The 14024-nt window shown below is 43.1% G+C and overlaps 1 protein-coding gene across 1 annotated transcript; it reads left to right on the forward strand.

Annotated features, from left to right (window-relative positions):
• Positions 1-3921: 3921 nt before the first annotated feature.
• On the forward strand, positions 3922-10326 carry LOC106572329 (putative beta-lactamase-like 1). Its single transcript, XM_014146364.2, has 7 exons — positions 3922-4140; positions 4472-4614; positions 6877-6983; positions 7209-7366; positions 7558-7787; positions 8097-8202; positions 8502-10326. Exons 2-7 carry the CDS (start codon positions 4509-4511, stop codon positions 9484-9486), a joined length of 1692 nt encoding a protein of 563 aa, XP_014001839.2. The 5' UTR covers positions 3922-4140; positions 4472-4508; the 3' UTR covers positions 9487-10326.
• The last annotated feature ends 3698 nt before the right edge of the window (positions 10327-14024 follow it).

The raw sequence follows: 14024 nt of genomic DNA on the forward strand, positions 1-14024 counted from the left end.
GTGTCTCTACTGCTCCTGCTGTCTCTAGAGAGTTGAAAACAGCAAGTCTGGGACAGGTAGCACGTCCGGTGAACAGGTCAGTGTTCCATAGCCGCAGGCAGAACAGTTGAAACTGGAGCAGCAGGACGGCCAGGTGGACTGGGGACAGCAAGGAGTCATCATGCCAGGTAGTCCTGAGGCATGGTCCTAGGGCTCAGGTCCTCCGAGAGAGAGAAAGAAAGAAAGAAAGAAATAAAGAAAGAAAGAAAGAAAGAAAGAAAGAAAGAAAGAAAGAAAGAAAGAAAGAAAGAAAGAAAGAATTAGAGAGAGCATACTTAAATTCACACAGGACACCGGATAAGACAGGTGAAATACTCCAGATATAACAGACTGACCCTAGCCCCCCGACACATAAACTACTGCAGCATAAATACTGTAGGCTGAGACAGGAGGGGTCAGGAGACACTGTGGCCCCATCCGATGATACCCCTGGACAGGGCCAAACAGGCAGGATATAACCCCACCCACTTTGCCAAAGCACAGCCCCCACACCACTAGAGGGATATCTTCAACCACCAACTTACCATCTTGAGACAAGGCCGAGTATAGCCCACAAAGATCTCCGCCACGGCACAACCAAGGGGGGGCGCCAACCCAGACAGGAAGACCACGTCAGTGACTCAACCAACTCAAGTGACGCACCCCTCCTAGGGACGGCATGGATTTATCCTCAACACCTGATGCGCGTAATGATGGTGACAGATGTGTGTAATGATGGGCAGCCTGGCGCCCTCGAGCACCAGGGAGGGGGAGCAGGGAGCAGGCATGACCGGTGTGCCCAAACTTTTGACCGGTACTGTATGTAATAAAATAAAAGCAGAATTCTCTGGTATGTGTTGAAGTGTAAGAAGGAAAAAGGCCCTCATGGCAATCTGTTTTGGACTTCTGGGAAAATGTCAAAACGGAGCTGGGGGCATGTTCACATGACTATTTGTACTGGGTGTAGTTGGGAAGAGGCCCTCACGTACCTTAGCACAGCTCAATCTTCTTAAAAATGACTCTTTGTGGCCAGCAAATGCATTCTCCTTAACTGGATAAAAGACCAGCCACCAACAATACATCAGTGGTATTGTGAGATCTTTAAAGTATTGGTACTGGAGAACATAAGTTCTATATTTAGGAACAAGGTAGGAGATTTCGATACAATATGGGACCCCTTTTTGCTATCTCTTCCCCCAAATCTTGCAGATACCCTAAGAAGTGTCAATATAAACATTTTATGAATTTATAGGTCAAGTGGACCCTGGTCGCTTTGTTGTAGAAAATAAATATCTTGTTGTATAGGCCTCTATACTCTGTTAGGGGTATTTTACACACTACAGCCACACATTTTGCAACAGTCAAGTTATTAATGGTATGTAAGGAAAATAAATTAATGAAAATTTAAGTCATGAAAAATTAGAACAGAGAACTGAAAGGGAATGTATAATTCTTATTGTTTTTGAATTTTTTTGTATTGTTTAGGTATTTGTTGGTTATGTTATGTTTAATGTCAGCTTGTTTCATTTTGGAATTGTAACGCCCTGGCCATAGAGAGGGGTTTTTTGTTCTTTATTTTGGTTAGGCCAGGGTGTTACATTGGGTGGGCGTTCTATGTTCCTTTTTCTATGTTTTGGTATTTCTTTGTTTTGGGCCATGTGTGTGGCTCCCAATCAGGCACAGCTGAAGCTCGTTGCTGCTGATTGGGAGTCACACATAAGGAGCATGTTTTTCCTTTGGGTTTTGTGGGTAATTGTTTCTGTTTTGAGTATTTTCCTAACAGGACTGTTTGCTGTCGTTTTTGTTCATTTTGTATTGTTCTCTTGTTTTTTGAATTAAAATTCTAATGATGAACACATCCTCTGCTGCACCTTGGTTCCCTCTTACAGACAGCCGTGACAGGAATTCAAATATATGTACATACAGAACCATTCAAAAGTTTGGACACACCATTCAAGGGCTTTTCTTGATTTTTACTATTTTCTACTTTGTAGAATAATAGTGAAGACATCAAAACTATGAAATAACACACATGGAATCATGTAGTAACCAGAAAAGTGTTAAACAAATCAAAATATATTTTATATTTGAGATTCTTCAAAGTAGCCACCTTTGCCTTGATGACAGATTTGCACACGCTTGGCATTCTCTCAACCAGTTTCATGAGGTAGTCACCTGGAATGCATTTCAATTAACAGATTTGCCTTGTTAAAAGTTAATTTGTGGAATTTCTTTCCTTCTTAATGCATTTGAGCCAATCAGTTGTGTTGTAACAAGGTAGTGTTGGTATACAGAATATAGCCCTATTTGGTAAAAGGCCAAGTCCATATTATGGCAAGAACAGCTCAAATAAGCAAAGCGAAACGACAGACCATCACTACTTTAAGACATGAAGGTCAGTCAATGCGGAAAATTTTAAAAACGTTAAAAGTTTCTTCAAGTGCAGTCGCAAAAACCTTCAAGCGCTGTGATGAAACTGGCTCTCATGAGGACCGCCACAGGAAAGGCAGACCTAGACTTACCTCTGTTGCAGAGGATAGAGTTACCAGCCTCAGAAATTGCAGCCCAAATAAATACTTCACAGAGTTCAAGTTACAGACACATCTCAACATCAACTGTTCAGAGGAGACTGTGTGAATCAGGCCTTCATGGTTGGATTGCTGCAAAGAAACCACTACTAAAGGACACCAATAAGAAGAAGAGACTTGCTTGGGCCAAGAAACACGAGCAATGGACATTAGACCGATGGAATTTTTGATTTTTGATTCCAACCACCATGTCTTTGTGAGACACAGAGTAGGTGAACAGATGATCTCCGTATGTGTGGTTCCCACCGTGAAGCATGGAGGAGGAGGTGTGATGGTGTGGGGGTGCTTTTCTGGTGACACTGTCAGGGATATATTTAGAATTCAAGGCACACTTAACCAGCATGGCTACCACAGCGTTCTGCAGCGATATGCCAGCTCTTAGTGGGACTATCATTTGTTTTTCAACAGGACAATGACCTAAAACACACCTCCAGGCTGTGTAAGGACTACTTGACAAAGGAGAGTGATGGAGTGCTGCATCAGATGACCTGGCCTTCTCAATCATCTGACCTCAACCCAATTGAGATGGTTTGTGATGAGTTGGATGTCAGAGTGAAGGAAAAGCAGCCAACAATTGCTCAGCATATGTGGGAACTCGTTTGAGACTGTTGGGAAAGCATTCCTCATGAAGCTGGTTGAGAGAATGCCAAGAGTGTGCAAAGCTGTCATCAAGGCAAAGGGTGGCTACTTTGAAGAATCTCAAATATAAATATATGTTTAACACTTTTTTTGGTTACTACATGATTCTATATGTGTTATTTCATAGTTTTGATGTCTTCACTATTATTCCACAATGTAGAAAATAGTAAAAAAAATAAAGAAAAACCCTTGATTGTGTAGGTGTGTCCAAACTTTTGACTGGTACTGTATGTACAATTTGTTTATGATGTTGACCTGGAACAAGGAAAATGATTTAATAATTAAAATATACATATTTAAAAGAAAACTTGAGGCTGCAAATAAAACCACCAACGGGCCAATTTGTTTATGATGCTGAGCTGAAACAAGGAAAATTATATTATAATAAAAAATATTTCTTTCTAAAAGAAAACTTGAGGTTGCAAATAAAATCACCCGCTAGTTTTATTTGCTAGGGGAACCCTGGTATAGAGTGTGATTTGTGAGGTGAATCAATTCGCCCTCCCCCCGTTCGGCTTGAACTGATTATATTGCTGAGGATGAGAGTTTAAGGGTTCCCTCCTCTCCTAGGCCTTCTCCAGCATGGCTTTACAGCAGAATCTCTGGAGATTATGACGTCACGGCCCCTAGTTTGCGGACAGGGAATTGAATCACCCATTCAGGGATCACCGACTAGGATTAAGTGTGGGTAGGTAGTAGCAGGTAGCAAGTGAATGATTGGGAGCCATTGGTTACTGTACATGTACTGTATGTCTCGGTGAAAGAGTACTGAAGTAACTGGAGAGGTTGGACGGTGGGGTTTTGCTAGCATCCTACTGAAGATGAAACATCAGTGATGTGAGAAGTTTGGGTCCTGTGGAACTGCTCTCAGCTGGAAAAGTGAGCATACTGAGTGGTAAGTCCGCTGCACTGTATCTATACAGTCAACAGGATTCTATCTATGAAAGTACATATTATTGCATTAGCACTTGGGATTGACAGTGTTCTGGCTTGTATTGCTATAGGCTACTATAGGCTTGATGCAACAAGCTTCTGTTTCATGGCATGTTTTCTTTTGGAAAGACATTATCTACTGTTGTGTTAATCAGACGTTTTTTTTATCCACTAATCAATTTATCCTCACATGCCAATGAATACTTCATTAGGAAATGTATTTGATTGAGGAAAGTTAGGATCCCATTAATAAACACAGTAAGAGGTGCAACTAACTTTCATGTAATTTCCAGCCTGTCCAACCTTGGGCAAGACCACCAGACCAGCAAGATGAAGGTGAAATGGACCAAGTTAGGCATGGTGGTCTTTTTGCTGATATCCTTGGTCATGACGGGATGCTTTATTTGGCAGTACAGGATGCCAAAATTAAAAATAGGTAAGAGTCAAAAGAGAATTTCCCATCCCATGTGTGGTTCCACATCCACTGATTCAAGAGCCATTCTTGAATTGTGAGTGTGTTCTAATGGGGGACTGTTGAGATGTAGCCATTTCGCCCAAGCAGACAAAAATACTTAGATGTGGGTTTTAACATGGAAACACTTTTGTACATGTGGCTTCCTTATCCTCTTTGGCTTAATTGCTCGTTTGCAGGGGCTGCTGGGGATTACACAAAGCTGCTGGATTACCGGGCCCTTTAATGCAGGCTTTAACCCCGGGGGCGGGAGGGAGGAAGACTACCAAGTGGTACGAAAGTGGGTGTTCCTGTATAGGACACATACTGTACATCAGGCATGTGCACAGATAGGGGTCTACCTGTGCCATGAGCACCTGCCCCTTTGCCCTCTCACTCACCAAGTGTACTTTTGGGTGGTAGTATGGTTATTATTTGTATTCTAATTATACCACCACCCCCAGCACCCCCTGCAGCATAAGATTTGATGAACACTTGATAACACTTGATTTACATCATTATCGATGTTTGGTCTGGTTGGCTGACAGCCTATTCGCAGCAGAGCGAGGCAGAAAGACATAGAGAGGAGCAGCTGCATCTGCGACCCTCTGACCTCCAACCCTTCTTCAGTCGGGAGTTGCACTGTGTCAGGGCAGCAGAGCAACAGCAACACAGATAGTCTACACGCTAGCTAACCACCATACAGTGTCTTCAGAAAGTATTCATACCCCTTGACTTATTCCACATTTTGTGGTGTTACACATAATACCCCATAATGACAAAGTGAAATCTTGTTTTTAGAAATGTATCTCATTTACATAATTATTCACACCCCTGAGTCAATACTTTGTAGAAGCACCTTTGGTGGTGATTACAGCTGTTACATAGTATTTTTGGGTAAGTCTCTAAGTGCTTTGCACACTTGGATTGTACAATACAATTCTTAAACTCTGTCAAGTTGATTGTTGATCATTGCTAGACAGCTATTTGCAAGTTTTGCCATAGATTTTCAAGCCGATTTGTGTCAAAACTGAAACTAGGCCTCTCAGGAACATTCAATGTTGTATTGGTAAGCATCTCCACTGTAGATTTGGCCTTGTGTTTTAGGTTATTGTCCTGCTGAAAGGTGAATTTGTCTCCCAGTGTCTGATGGAAATAGAAATTTCCTCTAGAATTTTGCCTGTGCTTATAGCTGTATTCTGTTTATTTGTATCCCACAAAAAAAACATTGACCATTGACAAGCATACCCATAACATGATGCAGCCACCACCATGCTTGAAAATATAAAGAGTGGTACTCAGTAATGTGTTGTATTGGATTTTCCCCTAACATAACGCTTTGTCTTTAGGACAAAAAGTAAAACATTTGCCACATTTTTTTGCAGTATTAGTGTCTTGTTGCAAACAGGATGCATGTTTTGGAATATTTGTATTCTGTACAGGCTTCCTTCTTTTTTTCCCTATCACAGCCATTAAACTCTGTAACTGTTTTAAAATCACCATTGGCCTCATGGTAAAATCCCTGAGCAGTTTCCTTCCTCTCCGGCAACTGAGTTAGGAAGGACACCTGTGTCTTTGTAGTGACTGGGTGTATTTATATACCATCCAAAGCCTAATTAACAACTTCACCATGCTCAAAGGTATATTCAGTGTCTGCTTTTTTTATTTTTACACATCTACCAATCGTTGCCCTTCTTTTTGAGGCATTGAAAAACCTCCCTGGTCTTTATGGTTGAATCTGTGCTTAGAATTCACTACACTCTTAGAAAAAAAGTTGCTATCTTGAACCTTAAGGGGTTCTTCGGCTGTCGCCATAGGTTCAGGTGGGTGGCCTTTTTTCATTTTGAGCACCTGCCCCGTGAAAGGTCTGTGCACGACCCTGCTGTACATAGCCTGGTACAGAATGACAGAAACATAAACTGGCAACAGAATGAGCATTGTCTACCATTTGTAACACAGACAAATCCTCACATCAGATAGTAAATTACATAACTAATATGTGAGATAAGGTGACATAAAACAACCACAATGGTTAAATGTCACAATTTTAACATAATGAGACCATGTTGCCAAAGAGAATTGGTGAACTTCCATCACTCAAACAGTCTTTTTATACAGTCTTTTTCTGTTGCAACTGAAAATGATTGGCGTTGATAGACGTGAACTGGCTTAATGGCCCAGTTTGGTACCACGTGAAGTGTGATTCACCACCTGCACTTGTTACATCCATTTTCTTTCTGTTCACAGACAATGTTGTGAACATTGAGGTGAAGGAGGAAAAGATGTGCCCTCGTTTCCCTGAGCCAGTACTCCTGGAACATCCCATCCCTGCACTTAAGGAAGCATTAGAAAAGGTCAACAATAACATTTCAATCATGAGATCATGAATGGAATTTGATTGATAACAAAACGTGAATTCGACAAGCACTAGACTAGATATACAGACATGTATAGCTGCCTATTTGGCATTGACTTTACTTTACTTTCTCAAACATGACAGATTTGCCCTGTGTTGTTTTTGAGGCAGAATGCACGACATGCACATTTTTCTTCACAAGATGCCATTTTTTCCCATACAGATAGATGTTGTCCTAAGGTTAAGTATTCATGACACTACACTACCAGCTCTGTCTGCCATCGTTATCTTCAATAACTCTGTGTTGTGGAACGGAAACTTTGGCAGAAGGAATGGGAGTGATCCATCCTCGCCTCCACCCAACGAATACACAGTGTACAGGTGAGCTCTGCTCTCCTCTGTTGTTAAAACATTTGTTAGAAGCATGTTAGATGAGATTTGCATGATTTCTGTGACAGATTTGTATCTATTTCTAGAGACTGGGTCAGGTTGACAATGAGAATATTGGGGGATTTGCCACAAATGTGAATGATTGCAGAAGTAATAACACTCGACAATTGTTTTCCCAACAGAATCGCTAGTCTCTCGAAGATCTTCCCGACACTGATGCTGTACAAGCTATGGGAGGAGGGGAAGGTGGCCTCCTTGGATGACCCTTTGGAGAAGTATGCAGCAAACTTCACCATCAAGAACCCGCTGGGGAAGCGGCGGGAAATTGTGGATGTCAAGGCTGGTTCTGACAGAGATACCCAGCCACGCTCCCCCTCTGTCACCCTGCGCAGGATGGCCGGTCAGCTCTCTGGTAAAGGCACACTTCCTCTTCATGACTGTACATTAACCTTAGCTTACCCTGGCCCTTACTTGAATGGAGAGAGAGGCTATACTTAGATCGAGACTTGTCCCTAAAGATGGAGGTAATAAGCTCCTGGCCTATTAGCCTTTTCTCCTGACCAGATCCCTCTGACTGTGCTGTAATGTAATGTACTGTACTCTACTCTCACTGGATTAAACCTGAGGAAAGCACTACGTGATAAAGGAAGTTCCCTTGTACATTTCTTTAACTCCAGAACGTTTGACATTCTTTTGACTCCAGAATTTGTTTCGTCTTCAGGGTTACCCAGGCGGCTTCGGGCAACAAATCTACTCTGGGGTGGAGACACAGAGGCTGCTATAGATCTACTACAGGATGATGTCCTAGTGGCAGACCCAGGCACCAAGTAAGATGCACCTCATTCCCGTTCCTGTTAAGAGCTTATCCAGTCAATTTTGGTAAAGGGTGGTGGTGATTTAATGTGACTGTGACATGGGGTTGCAGGTACCCTAGCGGTTAAGAGCGTTGGGCCAATAGCCGAAAGGTTGCTGGTTTGAATCCCGAAGCCGACTAGGGGGAAAATCTGTTGACGTGTCCTTGTGCAAGGCACTTAACCCTAATTGCTCCTGTAAGTCACTCTGGATAAGCGTGTCTGTAAAATGACTTAAATGTAAAAATCACCAATACTTCCTCTCGCTCCCCTAGATGTCACTACAGCAACGTGGCCTTCTCTTTACTGGCTAATGTCTTGGCCGAGAACTTTGCGAAATCCGACTACGAGAGCTGGGTGTCTGACAACATCCTGGAGCAGCTGGGCATGGAGGACACAGGCTTTGATATAACCCCAGCCATTCAGAGCCAGATGGCGGTGGGCGTGTACAGCAGCGGCCAATCGGCACCCCTCTACGACCTGGGCTGGTATCGGCCCGCTGGCCAGATGTACTCCACGGCAGCCGACATGGCCAAACTGGCCATGGTGCTTCTGGGGGCCTACAGCCGGCCCCTCCTCCAACATGACACCCTGAAGACCCTGCTGACCCCTCTGTTTCGCTGCCACCAGGGCTACTTTGCCAACTACACCGGCACGCCCTGGGAGGTCAACGAGCAGCTGGGCTACGAGGTGGTTCGTAAGGACGGAGACCTGGACGGCTACGCCACCACCTTCTCCCTGGTTCCCCAACTGAAGCTGGGCCTGGTGGTGCTGATGGCCGGAGTGAGGCCGCCAATAATGGACGGGGATCTGGTCACCCAGGCCTACAGCCACCTCATCCCAGCCATGGAGAGCGCTTTCAGGAATGCACAGCGCAAGCTCTCGCCGCCGCCCGACCCCACGCCCTATGTGGGCCTCTTCACCTACCAGAACATGACCTTCTATGAGATAAAGGCAAGTTTGGGCGGGGTGCTGGTCATGCAGCAGTTTGGGCCCCAGGTGGACACCATGATGCTGGCCAAGTACAGGACTATCAGGCTGGACTTCCTGCAGGAGAGGGTGTTCAGGGTGGTGTTCGAGGGGGAGTACCCCTGCAAGCTGAAGGTCAACAGCATGTCAGTGTCGCTGGAGACCCAGGACAGGCAACTCTTTAACTTCTATTATTTCAACAAGAAGGGCGTGTCGCCTGGATTCGACTCTCCTGGGCTCAACACTTACAAAGTGCTCCGGATAGCTCAACGGCCAATCTTCAACAGTTAAACCCTGAACTGTTTTTATTGTATGGAATTACAGATGGAATTCTGGATTTTAAGTGGATCATTTCAGAGCCTGAACAGTGTGCAGAGACTTTGGAATTAAAAATTTTCTACCCTTTCAAATGCTTTTTATGTGTATAACGTCACATAAATGAGTAAATTGTTGTTTTTCCTACAGTGAATGTCAGAGGGCCTTGTTATTGTGTTCTGTAAAGTAGTCGTTTTGTAATTATCTTATCTTTAATGTCAATTGTCTTCCATGCAAATATCATGCTGTCTCATGCATGAAGTTATTCTTATTGAATGATCCATCATTAAGGTTACATGAAGGTTCAATTAAATGGGTGCGTTAAATTGTTTGTTGTTATACTGCGGTGACACATTTATTCTGATAAACTTATCTTGTTACTTCAATGAAAGAAGCTGCCATCACTATGATAGATAATTGTCTCACAACAAAATATGACTAGTGAAAATTCTGTAAGCTAATGTCCACTTTTCTCACTTTTAATTAATTTAAGTGCCTCAAATGATCTTGGGAAAGAAAATCCTGTTGTCTAAATGTTTTGTCTCCACAGGTTAGAGGGCAAGTGCAGAGCTCCCTGGCCTGAAGGAAAACTCCACCCAAAAACATTTTGGGATTTGTTTCATTAGTCCATTGTTGATATAGTCCCAAACTGTTTTGCATGTCAGTAATCAAGTTTTCAAGATATGTAACTTTCAAAATACAATAGTACTGCATTCATATGATGCTGTGTTTTGCATCATACAATGCAATTATACAAAATTTAGTAGAGTCCATATGCTGTCAACACAAATAAACTCAGCAACAAAAATGTGTAAATATTTGTATGAACATAAGATTCAACAACTGAGACATAAACTGAACAAGTTCCACAGACATGTGACAGAAATTGAACAATGTGTCCCTGAACAAAGGGGGGGTCAAAATCAAAAGTGACAGTCAGTATCTGGTGTGGCCACCAGCTGCATTAAGCACTGCAGTGCGTCTCCTCCTCATGGACTGCATCAGATTTGCCAGTTCTTGCTGTGAGATGATACCACTCTCTTCCACCAAGGCACCTGCAAGTTCCCGGACAATTCTGGGGGGTATGGCCCTAGCTCTCACCCTCCGATCCAACAGGTCCCAGACGGGCTCAATGGGATTGAGATCTGGGCTCTTTGCTGGCCAAGGCAGAACACTGACATTCCTGTCTTGCAGGAAATCACGCACAGAACGAGTAGTATGGCTGGTGGCATTGTCATGCTGGAGGGTCACGTCAGGATGAGCCTGCAGGAAGGGTACCACATGAGGGAGGAGGATGTCTTTCCTGTAACGCACAGCGTTGAGATTGCCTGCAATGACAACAAACTCAGTCCGACGATGCTGTGACACACCGCCCCAGACCATGACGGACCCTCCACCTCCAAATCGATCCCGCTCCAGAGTAAAGGCCTCGGTATAACGCTCATTTCTTCGACGATAAACGCGAATCCGACCATCACCCCTGGTGAGACAAAACCACGACTCGTCAGTGCAGAGCACTTTTTTGTCCAGCGACGGTGGGTTTGTGCCCATAGGCAACGTTGTTGCCGGTGATGTCTGGTGAGGACCTGCCTGACAACAAGCCCTCAGTCGAGCCTCTCTCAGCCTATTGCGGACAATCTGAGCACTGATGGAGGGATTGTGCGTTCCTGGTGTAACTCGGGCAGTTGTTGTTGCCATCCTGTACCTGTCCTGCATGTGTGATGTTCGGATGTACTGATCCTGTGCAGGTGTTGTTACACGTGGCCTGCCACTGCGAAGACGATCAGCTGTCCATCCTGTCTCCCTATAGCACTGTCTTAGGCGTCTCACAGTACGGACATTGCAATTTATTGCCCTGGCCACATCTGCAGTCCGCATGCCTCCTTGCAGCATGCCTAACGCACGTTCACGCAGATGTGCAGAGACACTGGGCATCTTTCTTTTGGTGTTTTTCAGAGTCAGTAGAAAGGCCTCTTTAGTGTCCTAAGTTTTCATAACTGTGACCTTAATTGCCTACCGTCTCTAAGTTGTTAGTGTCTTAACGACCGTTCCACAGGTGCATGTTCATTAATTGTTTATGGTTCATTGAACAAGCATGGGAAACAGTGTTTAAACCCTTTACAATGAAAATCTGTGAAGTTATTTAGATTTCTACAAATTATCTTTGAAAGACAGGGTCCTGAAAAAGGGATGTTTCTTTTTTTGCTGAGTTTATATTTATATAAGTATGCATACACAGTACCAGTCAAAAGTTTGGACACACCTACTCATTCAAGGATTTTTCTTTATTTTTACTATTTTCTACATTGTAGAATAATAGTGAAGACAAAAACTTTGCACACGCTTTGAACAAGCTTTGCACACGCTTGGCATTCTCTCAACCAGCTTCATGCAGAGAAAGGCATTCTCTCAACCACCCCTGGAATGCCTTTCAATTAACAGGTGTGCCTTGTTAAAAGTTAATTTGTGGAATTTCTTTCCTTCTTAATGTGTTTGAGCCAATCAGTTGTGTTGTGACCAGGTAGGGGTGGAATACAGAAGATAGCCCTATTTGGTAAAAGACAAGTCCATATTATGGCAAGAACAGCTCAAATAATCAAAGAGAAATGACAGTCATCATTACTTTAAGACATGAAGGTCAGTCAATGCGGAACATTTCAAGAACTTTGAAAGATTCTTCAAATGCAGTCGAAAAAAATCATCAAGCGCTATGATGAAACTGACTCTCATGAGGACCTCTACAGGAAAGGAAGACCCAGAGTTACCTCTGCTGCAGAGAATAAGTTCATTAGAGTTACCAGCCTCAGAATTCTGCAATTAACTGCACCTCAGATTGCAGCCCAAATAAATGCTTCACAGAGTTCAAGTAACAGACACATCTCAACATCAACTGTTCAGAGGAGACTGTGTGAATCAGGCATTCATGGTCAAATTGCTGCAAAGAAACCACTACTATAGGACACTAATAATAAGAAGAGACTTACTTGGGCCAAGAAACATGAGCAATGGACATTAGACCAGTGGAAATCTGTCCTTTGGTCTGATGAGTCCAAATTTTAGATTTTTGGTTCCAACCGGGGTGAGACGTAGAGTAGGTGAATGGATGATCTTCGCATGTATGGTTCCCACCGTGAAGCATGGAGTAGGAGGTGTGATGGTGTGGGTGCTTTGCTGGTGCCATTGTCAGTGATTTATTTAGAATTCAAGGCACACTTTACCAGCATGGCTACCACAGCATTCTGCAGCGATACACCATCCCAGTTGGTTCGCGCTTAGTGGGATTATAATTTGTTTTTCAACAGGACAATGACCTAAAACACACCTCCAGGCTGTGTAAGGGCTATTTGACCAAGAAGGAGAGTGATGGAGTGGGGCATGTAGCCTAGTGTTTAGAGTGTTGGGACAGTAATTGAAAGTTTGCTGGATCGAATCCCGGAGCTGACAAGGTAAAAATCTGTTGTTCTGCCCCTGTGCAAGGGAGTTAACCCACTGTTCCCCGGGCGCCGAAGACATGGATGACAATTATGACAGCCTCCCGCACCTCTCTGATTTAGAGGTGTTGGGTTTGACTGGTACTGTATATTTTTTCACTACATTGTAGTGAAACAAAACTCAAAGATACTTTGTTTGTCCTTAGACTGTGGTTCACTTTAGATTTCCATCACAGTGGGGATTTTCAGTGCATACAATACAGTAGAAAGACACTAATCAACACAATACTAATATTAATATTAATGTTAATGCTAAATGGGTTGAGGGAGATTAAAGTGTATAAACTGTATAAATTGAAGAAGTGCTTGATACCATACTCTGAATGTGAGGCTGCTGACGAGAGGACAGCTCATAATAATGGCTGGAATGGAATGGAATCAACCACATGGAAAACATGTTTGATTTGTTCAATACAATTTTAAATCTTTATTTTAACAGGGAAAACAGACTGAGACCTGGATCTCTTTTACGGCTGTGCCCTGTGTAAACATGTTGACATGTACAGTTTTAGGCATACAGACAAGAACATTTCAAACATACAAAACAAAGACACAATTCAACAGAAACAATCACAGACATCATATTGATCCTCCATAACATTTTTAAAATGGGCAAGGGACACCAGAGTGTCTAACTTAAGTTGGATCTGCAGTTTGTTCCATAAATAAGGCGCAAAGGAACTAAAGGCAGTCCTACCCAACTCTGTGGAGACCGCAGGAGTCTCTAATTTAATCCACATCTGTGATCTGGTTTTAAAATTTGTATATCTAGTGGAAATTAATGATGATATATATGGAGGTAGTTTTAAAAGAAGCGCTTTATAAATAAACAAGAGAGCATGTTGCTCTCGCCTCACAGATAGAGAGGCCCAACCCACATGTTGATATAGGATACAGTGATGAGTTTTATTCTGTTCCAGCCTTTACTATGAGTCTATCCTCCCCAATTAAGGTGCCACCAGCCACTTGTGCTGTGCAAATGTTGACTCATGATAACACTGTAATTTGTCAAGCAAGGGGTAT

The sequence above is a fragment of the Salmo salar genome, chromosome ssa15 (genome assembly GCF_905237065.1).
Source record: "Salmo salar chromosome ssa15, Ssal_v3.1, whole genome shotgun sequence".
In the NCBI taxonomy this organism is placed as follows: domain Eukaryota; kingdom Metazoa; phylum Chordata; class Actinopteri; order Salmoniformes; family Salmonidae; genus Salmo; species Salmo salar.